Source organism: Hyla sarda, chromosome 1 (genome assembly GCF_029499605.1).
Source record: "Hyla sarda isolate aHylSar1 chromosome 1, aHylSar1.hap1, whole genome shotgun sequence".
In the NCBI taxonomy this organism is placed as follows: domain Eukaryota; kingdom Metazoa; phylum Chordata; class Amphibia; order Anura; family Hylidae; genus Hyla; species Hyla sarda.
Window position 1 is genome coordinate 548,350,500 of NC_079189.1, and position 14,857 is coordinate 548,365,356.

A 14,857-nucleotide genomic window follows, 5' to 3' on the forward strand; every position below is an offset into this window, starting at 1 on the left:
TTACCTAATGTGGGGGAACTACAACCTAATGTGGGGTAACTATACTGCCAACCTAATGAGGGGGAACTACAACCTAATGTGGGGGAACTATACTGCCAACCTAATGTGGGGGGAACTACAACCTAATGTGGGGGAACTATACTGCTAATCTAATGTGGGGGAACTATGCTGACAACCTAATGTGGAGAACTATGCTGACAACCTAATGTGGGAGAACTATGCTGGCAACCTAATGTGGGGGAACTATGCTAACAACCTAATGTCGTGGAACTATGCTGACAACCTAATGTGGGGGGAACTATGCTGACAACCTAATGTGGGGGAACTATGCTGACAACCTAATGTGGGGGATCTATGCTGACAACCTAATGTGGGGGAACTATACTGCCAACCTAATGTGGGGGAACTATGCTGCCTACCTAGTGTGGGGGAACTATGCTGACAACCTAGTGTGGGGGAACAATGGTAAGGTACCGTATCACGGTAGAGGGGTAGTCTTATACGGCGAGTATATCCCAAACTCTATATTTAAACTGTAAAAGTTGGGGGTTGTCTTATACGCCCAGTTGTCTTATGTGCTGGAAAATACGGTACTAACAGCTATCCAACAATGTCTGCAACTCTGAGCAGCAAATAAAGTATACTCTTCAAAGTCATAGCAGTACTACGGTTTACTAATGTATCCCCTATGCTTTTGATAGTGTCAGATCGCAGGTGATCCATCCACTCGGACCCCCACGATCTCCTGCATGGCTCCCCAGCCCCTCCATGCATCTCTACGGGAGAGCAAGAGAAACATACCGCTTCATGCTGTGGTCGACACAGCTCCATGCATGGGGAGAGCCAAGGTGCCAGGCAGGAGATTGCGGGGGGTCCCATTGGTTGAACCCTCTGTGATCAGACATTTATCCCCTATCCAAAGGATAGGGGATACATTTTAGTAAACTGGAGTACTCTTTCAATGAGGAAAATCAGAAAAGAATGTGCATTATGGCCACAAAATATCCGCTGGTTGATTTCCATATTTGTTTCGGACTGATTTTATCCCACAACTTGTCGATAATATTTAGTAAAATCTCACCCACATTTCTGTTAATGTTATACATTACGCATTTTCTCATACGCAAATCCACTGCAGGAAATGTGCAGCATCTCTCTCCAGTATGCATTTACCGTCCTAAATTTCATAAATACACAACACATTCGAATAATTTTATAATGTTTGTTGTAGATACATCTCTTATAATGTTACAGTTTTTAGAGACTAAAAACTAACATCAGGTTATGTGCTGCTCCACTTCTGGACCTTCTTTGATATCACTTTCATCAATATTTTTTATTGTTAAGAAATGGAGTTTTTCTTAGAGGGTATGAGGTATGTTCACATGTACAGGATCTGCTGCATATTTTGTGCAGCTGATTTTTCTACCCATTAAAGGAGAAGTCTTGTGGTGAAAAACTTATCCTGCAGATAGGGGATAAGTTTTAGATCGGGGGGGGGGGGGGGGGGCTGTGATCTCCTGTATGGAGCCCAGTCTCTCCCTCAGAGCGGCGCCTCACTACTCCCGCCCAAAGCGAAGATAACCGAATGCGTGGCGGCCGTTGCTTTGGGCAGGGGTTGTGATTCGCCGGTCCCGGGGAGAGCAGGGGCTCCATACAGGAGTTTGCAGGGGTCCCAGCGGTCGAACTCCCTGCAATCTAAAACTTATACATTTTTCACCATGAGGCTTCTCCTTTAACTTCAATGGGTAGCAAAATCAGCTGCAAAAATATGCAGCAGATCCTAGACGTGTGAACGTCCCCTAAGGGTGTATTCACGTGTACAGTATCCTGTGCATATTTGAAGCTGCAGATTTGAAGCTTTGTTCAGTCAAATCTGTTTAACTTTTTTCACCAGTTGATTTAAAAAAAAAAAAGTTTTCCACCAGAGTACCCCTTTAAGTTTACAATGAATTCTGCAGCATAAAATCTGCAGCCTCAAATCCTGCACATTAAATATGTACAGGATACCGTACGAGTGAATACGCCTAAATGAGTTGGCTTCATGATTTGGTTGTTGCTTCAGTCCCAATCTTCTGTGCCAGGGACTAGCTATAGAAACACAACAACAAAAATAACCCACAAAAAAAAGGTTTAGCATAGAGGACTAGCAAAAACTTTACAGAAATGCACAATATTGATATAAAAATATTTTTCTATTACCTATTTTTGTTGTTATAGACTGACTGCCTTTCATGCTCCACTACAGTTCCCAATGACAACACTTCCTGTCCTAATTCTTTTATTTTGGCATTGGGATATTTTGCGGATCCAACTCTCTATTGACATCTATGTTCATATTTTACCTACCATTAATCCAGACAGGATGTGTAAGGGTATGTTCACACCTGCATCAGAGGCTCTGTTGTTTTTCCATTCATCTGTTTCTTTACTGGAGCAGAAGAACAAAAAAATGGAACTGGAGGATCTACTGTATGAGTCCAACCAGATCCATTGACTTTGATAGGGTCAATTGGTTTTCGGCATGGTGTTCAATAAAATTCTTAAGAAAGTATTCAAAAATATATTGTCCTCTTGAGATTCCTCAAACAAATGTGTAAATTTACCGCTAAGAAATTTCTATTAAATAAACGTTTCTCTTTTAAATGTTGTAAACATATAAAAATATCAGGTTTGGTTTTCAATTGCAAAATAACATACATTAAATATTTATATATTTTATCGTAATTGATAAAGCTCTGGATTATATTTCTAGCCCCCTATAATTTAATACCATCCATTCATAAAACATGACATTCCAGTTTTCATTAGGTTTAGCTAGTGAATGAAAGCCCTTAAACACTACTTTGTTTTTCAGTCTAAATAGTTCCACATTTATTTTCTTAGAACTACCTATAGCTTTGTAATTCTGATACAGATATCCATATTCCCTGCATAGACTTTGTCTGCAGCTAATGTTACATATGGTTTATACATTCATCTCAATCATAAAGTGAAGCATCTGAGCGCCCTCTTGTGGTGGAAGCAGGTAGACAAATTCTATTCACTTTCCTCCAAGTCTATGCAGGGATTTAGAGTTCTGTTTGAATAAAATAAAGCGCTACCAGGACATCATAGTGTTAAAAGTCAGATATTCAGAACTTATCTTTTTTCCCCTATTCTAGTTTGTTACAAGTTTCAGTTCTGTCAGAATGTCTGCACATTTCAGTTTAACCTTGCTAAGTGTTAATAATCTTCTCCATAGGATAACAGGAGAGCTTTGCTAAGTGAACTACTCACAATTCCCTATTCAGAGACCAGAAATCCCGCCTACTCTCCCCGAACCTACCACCATTACCGATAACATACAGCTCGTTCTACATAAACTGAGAAAAAACCAATCCAAAATACAAACAACCCCCTGAGAAACCACATTGGCATACAAATCTGATGTGTGCCATGTCTAATATTAACATTATGTGTCTTACTCCCAAACACCCCCACACACAGTGATTCTGCTATTGAGCAGGGGCTAGTAAACACGACTTATGACTTTTCAGCATTTGGAACACCTCTGGGGGTTGGGTGCTAGCTCTGTTTAGCAAACTGAGGAAGTTCAATTCCAGTATGGAGGTGAATCTCTCCAGGGCCCTCCAAGGCAAATGTTGGGTGAGCGGCCTCTGTAAACTTGTGCCTAAAGGTGAACAGCAGCTGCCCCTTCTGAACATTGTAGAAAGAGAGTCTCCCCTTCTTGTAGTCTAGGAGAATCCCCACCCGGACTGGAGGCTCTGTTAAATAAACTTCACTCCATGTTTCCTTGTGAAGGAATCTGTAAGAATAGCTGGAAAAGGAAATATAGGTATGGTTATAGACAGTACAGGATAATATTCAAAGCAGTGTCTTTTAGGAGGTGGTGGAAGTTCTGTCCAGGAATAATCTATTTGGGAGCATAACTGAGAAAACAAAGCTTTAACCTGTTATCTGCCATATGTTGCTGAGATGGTCCATCAGACATTCGAGTGTCTTGGCCTCTCAGCTATAAACCCTCCCCAACCCTTTCCTTTTGCTCTTAAGTGACACTTTAGCATCCTCTTGCACCATAGGATGCATACGACGTGGGGGATGCTAGAGGCAACATTCCAGAGTTAAAGAAGGGGGGGGGGGTCAGGGAGGGTCATGTGGATTCTGCACGAAATTTAACTATTGTAATGTAAAAAAAAGCATTTTTTTCAGTGCACTGTGGGTTCGTGCGGAATTCCTGTGGAAATAAATCCTGACATAGAATTCCGCATCTATGCGGAATTTCTCATGTCTGAACAGACCCTTACAGAGCCCAAACCTACTGAATGTCCACCAGACCCTGGGTATCTAAATAAAATGTGGCACATGACGCATTAAAACGTTGTTTTCTCTACCAGATTGGCACCATAGGTTGAGGATATTGAATCTGCTAGCCTACAGTATACAGCCTATATAGCAGTGCCAACCAGACAAAAATTATAGTTACCTTTATATAAAGTATTACAAAAAATGATAAGCATGAAACTTTTAAAATACATAGTAATACGAAAGGAGCATTAAAAAACAGCATCACCCGTACTTCAGTGTTCGAATGTAGTACATAAGGTGTAAGGAATAATGCATGTATACAAGATTAACCAAATAAGGCAGGGTTCACATCCCGTTTTATGCAATATGGGACCGCATACTGCTGGGGGGGAGCTAAAACCGGGCGCTCCCATATCCCTGTCATATGCGGCCCATATGTAATGTATTTCAATGAGTCAACCGGAGTGAAGCGCTGACTCCGGTCGGCTCATTTTTGTCCCGTATGTGGTTTTCCCACTGGACCTAAAACCGTGGTCCACCCAGCAGTATGCGGTCCCGTATTGCATAAAACGGGATGTGAACCTAGCCTAACACAATTCCCTGGTTGGACTTGATGGACGTATGTCTTTTTTCAACCATACTAACTATGTAACTATGTAGGTAGTGGGTTTTGAACAATATAATTAAGTATATTGCATTAAATTGACCTCATCTACTACAAGTCCCAGCAAGACCTTAGGTTCTCTGAGTCACTGGTCACCTCCATGGACCCTGGCTGAACTGTGTAGACTTTTCCACCTGTCTAACCTCAGTAAAGCTACCGTTATCCGTAACTTGGCATCAGAGTCATTATTGTGGGGGATATTAATATTTCCAAACTCTGTTAGAAATATGTTTTTTAAATGTAATACCAATTTGCCTTGGTCCATTCATTTCTGTTTACAATATGGCTGCACATATTAGTAATAAAATATTTGCCATGTGACAGATGTGCAATGTATCTCAATATCTTGTGCCACAAAGCAGTAGAAGGTTACCTTGTGGAGGAACTGGAGCATTGCATACACCATGATGTACTGTCCTCGGTTGTAGCAGATTCTTCTGGAGAAGGATGAAATGTTGCGCCAACGCTATAAGAACTGCATTCTGTAACCATCATCTCCCAGTAGTGGTATCCTTTAGCTGGCAGAAGCTCCCCAAGAACTAAAGGAATTCTATGAGATAGGAAAAAAGACATAGTAGTTTCTATAGCCATAATACCCGGTCTAGCACAAACAGCAAAGGGTCAGTTATTGTTGCCTATAGATTTTTTCACCCTGCAAATGTATTGTATTTATAATTGAACATTTTATATATGTCAGGTTTAAATTTGTGACATTAATTCCTTTTTATGATATATTCTGGGAGCAGGCTATGGTGTGTGCAGGGGGCTGAGATAGCAGTCACATATGGCCTGGGTGCCTAAAATACCTTAACCCCTTAAGGACGCAGCCCATTTGGGCCTTAAGGACGCAGACAATTTTATTTTTACGTTTTCGATTTTTCCTCCTCGCCTTCAAAAAATCATAACTCTTTTATATTTTCATCCACAGACTAGTATGAGGGCTTGTTTTTTGCGCGACCAGTTTTCCGTTGTAATACCATCACTCACTTTACCATAAAATGTATGGCGCAACCAAATAAAAACTATTTGTGTGAGGAAATTAAAAAGAAAACCGCAATTTTGCTAATTTTGGAAGGTTTCATTTTCACGCCGTACAATTTACGGTAAAAATTACATGTGCTATTTATTCTTTGGGTCAATACGATTAAAATGATACCTGTGATAACATACATCTATTACTGTTGCGCTTAAAAAAAATCACAAACTTTTTAACCAAATTAGTACGCTTAAAATCCCCCTATTTTGAAGACCCATAACTTTTTCATTTTTCCGTATAAGCGGCGGTATGAGGGCTCATTTTTTGCGCCGTGATCTGTAACTTTTATTGATACCATAATTGCTTATATAAAACTTTTTTTTTTCTTTTATGAATTTTTTGGGGAATAAAAGGTTATAAAAAAAGCAGCTATTTTGGACTTTTTTTTTTACGTTCACGCCATTCACCGTACGGTATCATTAACATTTTATTTTAATAGTTCAGATATTTACGCACGCAGCGATACAAAATATGTATATAAAATATTTTTTAACACTTTTTGGGGGTGAAATAGGAAAAATGGGACAATTTATGTTTTTATTGTGGGAGGGGGTTTTTCAAATTTTTTTAATTCTTATTTTTACACTTTAATAGTCCCCATAGGGGACTATTTATAGCAATCCTTCGATTGCTAATACTGATCTGTTCTATGTATAGGACATAGCACTGATCAGGGTTATCGGTCATCTTTTGCTCTGGTCTGCGGGAAGGCAGGTCAGAGCAGAAGACTCCTGGAAGACAGCGGAGGCAGGTGAGGGGACCTCCGTCTGCCGTGCTGGATGATCGGATCGCTGCGGCAGCGCTGCGGGCTATGCGATCATCCATTTAAGTGACCGCGATGCTGCAGATGCCGTGATCTGTTTTGATCACGGCATCTGAGGGGTTAATGGCGGACATCCGCGGGATCGTGGGTGTCCGCCATTACCAGCGGGTCCCTGGCTGCGATCAAAAGCCGGGACCTGCCGCGCATGATCCGGGCATCGCTCCGATGCCCACGGTTATGCTTAGGACGTAAATGTATGTCCTGGTGCGTTAAGTACCATGTCACCAGGACGTACATTTACGTCCTTCGTCGTTAAGGGGTTAAATACCTTAAATGGTCATTGTCACTTTAAACAACTTTGCTTCATGTATTAGCCTATATGATTCCGAACATATTTGTAAATCACTTCATTTACCAAACATGGCTCCTTAAAGGGGTACTCCCGTGGAAAACTTTTTTTTTTTTTAAATCAACTGGTGCCAGAAAGTTAAACAGATTTGTAAATGACTTCTATTTAAAAACCTTAATCCTTCCAGTACTTATTAGCTGCTGAATACTACAGAGGAAATGGTTTTCTTTTTGGAACACAGAGCTCTCTGCTGACATCACAAGCACAGTGCTCTCTGCTGACACCTATGTCCATTTTAGGAACTGTCCAGAGCAGCATATGTTTGCTATGGGGATTTTCTCCTACTCTGGACAGTACTTAAAATGGACAGATATGTCAGCAGAGAGCACTGTGGTCGTGATGTCAGCAGAGAGCTCTGTGTTTCAAAAAGAAAATAATTTCCTCTGTAGTATTCAGCAGCTAATAAATACTGGAAGGATTAAGATTTTTTAATAGAAGTAATTTACAAATCTGTTTAACTTTCTGGAATCAGTTGATTTAAAAAAAGAAAGAAAGTTTTCCACGCGAGTATCCCTTTAACTCAGAAAAACACTTCTTAATCTTGCCCACTAGGTGTCTCACTTTTCTGCAATTTTCTGTTCCCTGCCTGTATCTAGATCCTTAGTAACAGAGGCAGCGAGATTACAGGATTTGGGGGGTGGGGCTGCGGAAAAAATTTACAGCTGCCAATGGTGCGGCATATTGATGATGGTTTTTTTTTTTTTTGCTTATTACCAGGACACTCCCTCTTATAAATAATGAGATTCTGATGATGGCAATAACACTGCTGATACCACAATCACTACTAATATTGTAATAATCATAAAATAACATTACAGCATTTCTGATAATGTATATATTACTGTGCATAAGGAAATAAAGTTAGTAGGTAAAGTCACTGAATGATTCCCTATTCAGGAGTATGAAAAGTGTAAGTGAATACCAACCCATCAATGTCACTCTGCTCTGAAATACTAATCACAGTCCCATCAGATGACAACTCCACAGCTGGGTGCGCCGTATCTCTTAGTAAGTGAAATCTGGTACCTGCGAAAAGAAATAACAGAAGAGGTTATTTTTACAAGTTTTTTCTTCTCTTTAAATCAGAAAATAGGATTGAGGTCACTCGCATATTTACAAATTAGTTCATTATTTTATATTTATCTCTTGAGGATTTTGTATGACATTAGGAAAAAAAATTACTTTTTCAGAAAGAGCACCACCCATTGGAAAAAAATAAAATAAATAAGAGGATGAAGACGAATAAAACCAAAAGACAGTAGGCTTCCTTCACATAGAAGGGAAGTTACTAAAAAGTAGTTTATAAAGCAAAATAAAAAAAATAAAAAAAATAAAAACCATGAGGCTAAGTTTCCACACAGGTTTTTTTCTGGCATTTTTTTTTAGAAATACTGCCACTGCAGTTTCTGGGCCAAAGTCAGAAGTGCATCCAGTAGGAAGGAGAAATATGACTCCATCCTTTTTATTTCCCATTCCTTTTGAATACACTTCTGCCTTTAGCTCAAAACTGCAGTGGCAGTTCTCCAAACAACGCTATAAAAAAACCTGTGTGGAAACCTAGCCTGAGGCAGGAATTCAACTGAGGATTTTCTAGCAAAAACGCCATAAAAAACGCCAATTTCGCTGAGAAAATGCCGCGTTCAGATGTTATCTGCAAGTCAATAGTAACCTGCAAAATGCCAGATCCACTTGCCGTTTTTCAGTTTGGCGTTTCTTTTTTTTTTTATTCTTTTGGCATTTTTCAGCTATTTTGGGCTCAGAGGCTGGTTTTCCAAAACGCCCTACAAAACCTAGTTTTTTTACACAGAAATCGCCATGTTGGTTTTAACTTTGGCCTTTTTGCCGGTGGTTTTTATTTTTTTGGACGGCTGCTCTTCAATGGTCCCCTGCACTACCGTATATATACACCTATTCATATTTCCCGCAGAGAGCTGTGATTGGCCAGATGGTTCCAGCCAATCACAACTCTCTGTAGAGAATATGAATAGGTGTATATATACGGCAGTGCAGTGGACCATAGAAGAGTGGCTGCCCACATATATACATTGTACAGGAGGATCAAAGTGGGTGTCAGAAGTGACACTTGCTGCGATCTGTCTAATAATGCAGGTACTACAGCTCCCAGCATGGAAAAGAATGTGTTCTATGATGGGAGTAGTAGTACCTGCCGTTAAGGACAGATCACAGCGGGTATCACTTCTGACATCCGCTGTGATCGTCCTATCTATAGCAGAGATGTGGAGTGGCTCTATTCAGCGCTCACATCTCTGCACTATAGTGGTATGAATAGAACATCACTCATTCATATTTCCCTCAGAGCTGTGATTGGCTGCAACCATCCGGCCAATCCCCACTCTGGGCGGAAAATATGAATGAGTGATGTTCTATTCACATCACTGGCCGGAGTACAGAGCAGAGATGTGAGAGCTGTACAGAGCCGCTCCACATCTCTGCTATATTATGGACGATCGCGTCGGGTGTCAGGAGTAACACCCAGGGCGATCTGTCCATTAGTACAGGTACTACTACTCCCAACATGAAACAGTCTGTTCCATGCTGGGAGTTATAGTACTACCTAAAAAATGTAAAAAAATAGAGGGGAAAAAAGTGTATAAAATTTTCGTTATAAAAAATTAATTTCCATCCCTACTGCATCCTTTTTTCTTCTTCTTTTTTTTTGGTACCCAACAAATTTTGGAGAAAAAAAAAACACCATAGGGGCCAAAAAAGGCAAATTCCACACAAAGGTAAAAACGCCAGAAAAAAAGCCAAAATGCATGGAAAAACAGTGGCAGTTTTTCTGGCGTTTTTAAGCCTATAAAAACTCAGTGGAATCCCAGCCTTAACCCGCAAAACACACCACGAGCATGGTCACAAAGTAGTGCAGAGTCACCATAGAAAATACAGCTGCCATTGACATAATAGGAGCCAGGGAAATGTGTGAGAAAGTAGTAATACAGTGGTACTCAAACTGTGGCCCTCCAGATGTTGCAAAACTACAACTCCCAGCATGCCTGGACAGCCAACGGCTGTCCAGGCATGCTGGGAATTGTAGTTTTGCAACATCTGGAGGGCCACAGTTTGGGGATCACTGTAGTAATATGTCACTTCTTTTCTGCTCGGTTCAGTGCTAAATGCCTCCTCCACACATACACATGTGCACATTGCTTCATGCAGTCGCTTCTTTTGTCTAGTGTTGCTCGCGAATATTCGCAATTCGAATATTATTCGCGAATATCGCATATTCGCGAATTCGCGAATTTCGCGAATATAGCGCTATATATTCGTAATTACGAATATTCGTTTTTTTTGTTTTTTTTTCTTCACAGTACACATCACAGTGATCACCCCTCTCTGCTTCCAGCTTGTGTGGTGTAAAGAAGGCTGTAATACTACTGTGTGAGACTGGCGTGTGAAAATTCGCATATGCGAAAATTTGCATATGCTAATGTTCGCACGTGCGAATTTTCGCGTATGCTAATTTTGTGTATACTAATATTCACATTTGTTAATTTTCGCATACGCGCAATTTTCGTATATGCGAAAATAAAACGGATATAACGAATATGCGAATATTCGCAAATATATGACGAATATTCGTCCATATATTCGCGAATATTCGCGAATTCGAATATGGCCTATGCCGCTCAACACTACTTTTGTCCGAGTGACTGTACTGCAAGATTACTATGATTTACACTTCACTATTACTTTTAACTAATCTCAAGTTTTTTCGTAAACTATTTTTTTAGGGTCAACGCTTGGAAAAAAGGCAAAAATGTTGATTTTTTTTTTATTTTTTTATTTTTTAAGAAAAAGCCCACTATTGGGGAAATTTCTGAAATTGTCTAAAAGAAAAACTGTCTTTGCTGTCCATAGCAACCAATTACGGCACATCACATTGTATTCTGCTCTTGAAAAAGCAAAGCTGTGATGTGACTGGTTGCTCTTCACACAGACAAAACGCTTTGTGAGGCGATAAACATACGGGGGGGGGGGGGGGGGGAGAGATTTATCAAAACTGTGCAGGGGATAAGTTGCCCATAGCAATCAGATCACTTCTTTTATTTTTGTTAAGGCCTCTGAAAAATGAAAGAAGCGATCTGATTGGTTGCCATGGGCAACTGGTCAACGTTTCCTCTACACAGGCTTTGATAAATCTCCCACACTGTTTTCACTATCTTCCATAGATTTTAATATGGTTGCTATGGGTAACTCATCCATGTATCTGGTTGCCATGGACAACTGCGCCACTTTTCTTCAGATTTTCTTGAAACAAAGGCAGGTTTATCAAAACTCTCTTAAAGAAAAACTGTCTTTGAAAACAGCTTTCCTTCCAAATTCTGCCTTTGAAAAGGTACTAAATGAAAATGTAGTAAATGTGCCACAATCCAATACAGTGATCCCTCAACTTACAATGGCCTCAACATAAAATAGTTTCAACATACAATGTTTTTTTCTGACTCAGCATACAATGCTACGGACAGTCCAGATCTGTGACACGTGTCACAACTGGAGGAACTGACCAATCAGAATGGGCATTTTACTGGTAAATCACCTGTCTTACTGAAGTGCAAGCACTGACTGTCTGTCTGGTAGGGCCCCCAACAGTACAGGGAGGAACTACAAGTTCTATACTACTCCTTACCTGTGCCAGGGTTAGCTGCTCCTAAGTAAGGGCGGCTCCATTTGGGACACTGTGTGTACTGTATAGGACCCTGAAGAAGCTCCTGTCCTCTACATAAACCATTGTTTCCCAACCCTAGTGCCTCCAGCTGTTGCAAAGCTACAACTCCCAGCATTCCCGGACAGCCGTTGGCTGTCCGGGCATGCTGGGAGTTGTAGTTTTGCAACAGCTGAAGGCACCCTGGTTGGGAAACAATGTCATAGACAGTGATATAAAGCTCCCAGCAGCTCTTTCTTACTTTTATATGTAAGGATTTGCTTTATCTATATTAGTTATCTACTTATTTTTCCTTAATCCTCACTTTTTCCTATTTTTGATGACATTTTGGTAGTTTCAAAACCAATTACCAGGTTTCCATAGAGTTGTGGTTTCAACATACAATGGTTTCAACATACAATGGTCGTCCTGGAACCAATTAATATCGTAACTTGAGGGACCACTGTATTGTAGCCTATAGCATTCATACACAGAGACCCACAGCCACGCTGCTTTGTACCCATTTCATACATGGATATTTTATTTGACGTGCTTTCTCTATTGATAACAGAACTGTGCAGAACTGATGAAAAGAATTGTAATATCAAATTGTTTTACAAAGATAAAAAAAATGTGCTAAAGTTAGTAATTTACTAAAGTTACTTTACCTTTAGTAGATATTAGAGCAGCTTCACTTTGTTCACTTGATCCAAAGGTGTTGGTGGCTTTTACATAAAAGAAATAGTTCTCTCCTGGTTGTAGTGAAACCCTTAGCTGCTGATCTTTGATTCCAGCAACAGACCTGTAAAGAATGGTAGGACTCGTCATAGAAACTAGCAGAAAACATGCAAGCGCACTTTAAGGCCATGTTCACTTGTGTGGAATTCTGCATTGGAATTCCGCCAGAGATTCCACAGCAGCAGAGTCCAATAGTAAGGTATTCGGCTGCGCTGTGCACATGGTGGAATTTCTGCACCAGAAATTTCTGGCACGGAAATTCCAATTTTGGTGTCTGCAGAAAGAATGAAACTGTTCATTCTTTCTGTGGAATCCACACGGAATGCATTGCTGTCTATGAGACGCCGCATTCCCGTGCGGTCCTAGCCGGCGCAGCAGTCTGCGGAATATCCGCATGGCATAATTCCGGATGTGTGAACAAGTGTACATCCACATGCAGCTGTGTGGTGAAGAAATTCCTGCAGCTGTCCCATTTATCTAAGTAGGTCTGCAGGAAGCCATGCTGCAGAGACACCCCATTCAGATGTATGGAAGTGATGTTCAGCTGCAGAAATGTTTGCAACAAATCTTACGACAAAGTTAGAACCGCAGAGCTGATAATACCCACTGTTCACATTTACCTGAGCCCTTCTCCCTCTGAAGAGCACTGTTTGCACCATTCTAGTGTAAAGGACTCCGTGGATTGTAGATGTGCGGTGCTCCACCTGATGACGGCCATGTCCCAGCAGACTGTACACTCCTCGGCTTTAATCACTGGGGTGGAAGGAGCTGGACAGGGAAATTGACCAAACAAATAACATTAATGCAATAATAATTTAAATAAAATATTTTTGGATATGGCGGTACATGATGCTCAAATTGGCATAGACTCTGACTTAGTCCATGTACTTTGTCATTCGATACTATGGATTTGACCTTGATTTCAGACAAGGTGAAGTAATATTCAATGGGGCTAATCCATGACCAGGCTACCCCACGTGTGTGGAATCCTCACTGACACCGCGTCAATAGGTGACATCAATTCTTTCCGCCAATGTGTAATTCACATCCACAGCAGAAAAAAATCCATGACAAAAAATCTACAACAGAGATTTCTATTGAAAACAACAGATTTCACATGGTTTTCATGTGGATTACAGCACAAACTCCATTTGCACGGATTCATGCAGCTGTATTTGTCAATTACCATAAAGCCCATATAAATCTGACCAGGGTGACGACCATAATAGACTATTATGCATCGATTTAACCATGTGTCCCTGTCGAGCTTTCTATCTAATTTCTCTGTTGTATAGGGCTCTATCAGGCTGTATTCACACACCAGTATGTACCAGTAGGGGAATTTTTGCTCGCAGTTATTACGAAGTGAAACATGTTATTTAAATGTTTTTTTTTTACCAGTAATAACCATGCAGCCAAGAATGTAAGAGTAAATTAATCTAATGGATCTAATATAAAATAATAAAAGTTTCTGGGGCTATATTATATGCTTGTATTTAACCTTTTGTTTCCTCACACAAACAACCTGGTCCATCTAATCTGCCCATATATTATTCCCTTTCCTATGTTGGTTTATTGGAGCAATAAAAAAAATGCAAAAGTGGACATACCCTAAACAAACACTGCAAGAGCATACATATTCCATGCAAATACTGCCTTTAAAAACCAGCTTATAAAACATTGGATGTTTCTTCATATTCCAAAAACATTTAATAGAATTGTTTCCTAAAAACATTTTGGAATCTGTTTTTAATTCAAATATTATTGGGCAGAAATCATTGAGGCACCACTGAAGATGAATACTAAGGCTGCTTGTCTGTACTCCGCAACATGTCCGTGTAGATGCTCGGGGAATGTTCATCACTCAGCCAAGTGGATGTGCTAAGCCCTGACACCACAACTACAGTATCTGATAAACAACAGTATCAGATGTGTTGGGTCAACAACAAGGGACATGTGTCTCTTACGTGCTGGTAGAAAGATGAATAAAGTTAAATAGAATGACATTTCACAGAATCAAGCACAGACCATTGTGGGGAAGTTATGGGGACCTCAAATCTTACCATGGAACAGATGTTGGCATAGAGTTAAAGGGGGTTTCCACACACAACAAATGCTTCTCTTGATACAATTGTGTTCAAGGCAGAGCATCACAGATGGGATTATGTCTCAGGGCAACAAAAGCAAACAACTCTGAGCATGCAAAGTTGTGTCTAGACAGACAAAAGTAAAGCAATGTCTACCAGAACTCCGAGGACTCATTCATTTTTCACTCA

At 40.3% G+C, this 14,857-nt stretch overlaps 1 protein-coding gene across 1 annotated transcript in view; it reads right to left on the bottom strand.

The window, feature by feature from the left end:
- Positions 1-2,173: 2,173 nt before the first annotated feature.
- Positions 2,174-14,857, bottom strand: part of CMYA5 (cardiomyopathy associated 5) — a 101,694-nt gene continuing 89,010 nt past the window's right edge. Inside the window, exons 14-18 of the mRNA XM_056522980.1 lie at positions 13,202-13,349; positions 12,512-12,645; positions 8,107-8,206; positions 5,346-5,522; positions 2,174-3,820 (exon numbers count right to left, since the gene is read on the bottom strand). Coding sequence (XP_056378955.1) covers positions 3,568-3,820; positions 5,346-5,522; positions 8,107-8,206; positions 12,512-12,645; positions 13,202-13,349 — 812 coding nt within the window. The 3' untranslated portion in view covers positions 2,174-3,567. The remainder of the gene's footprint in view (positions 3,821-5,345; positions 5,523-8,106; positions 8,207-12,511; positions 12,646-13,201; positions 13,350-14,857) is intronic.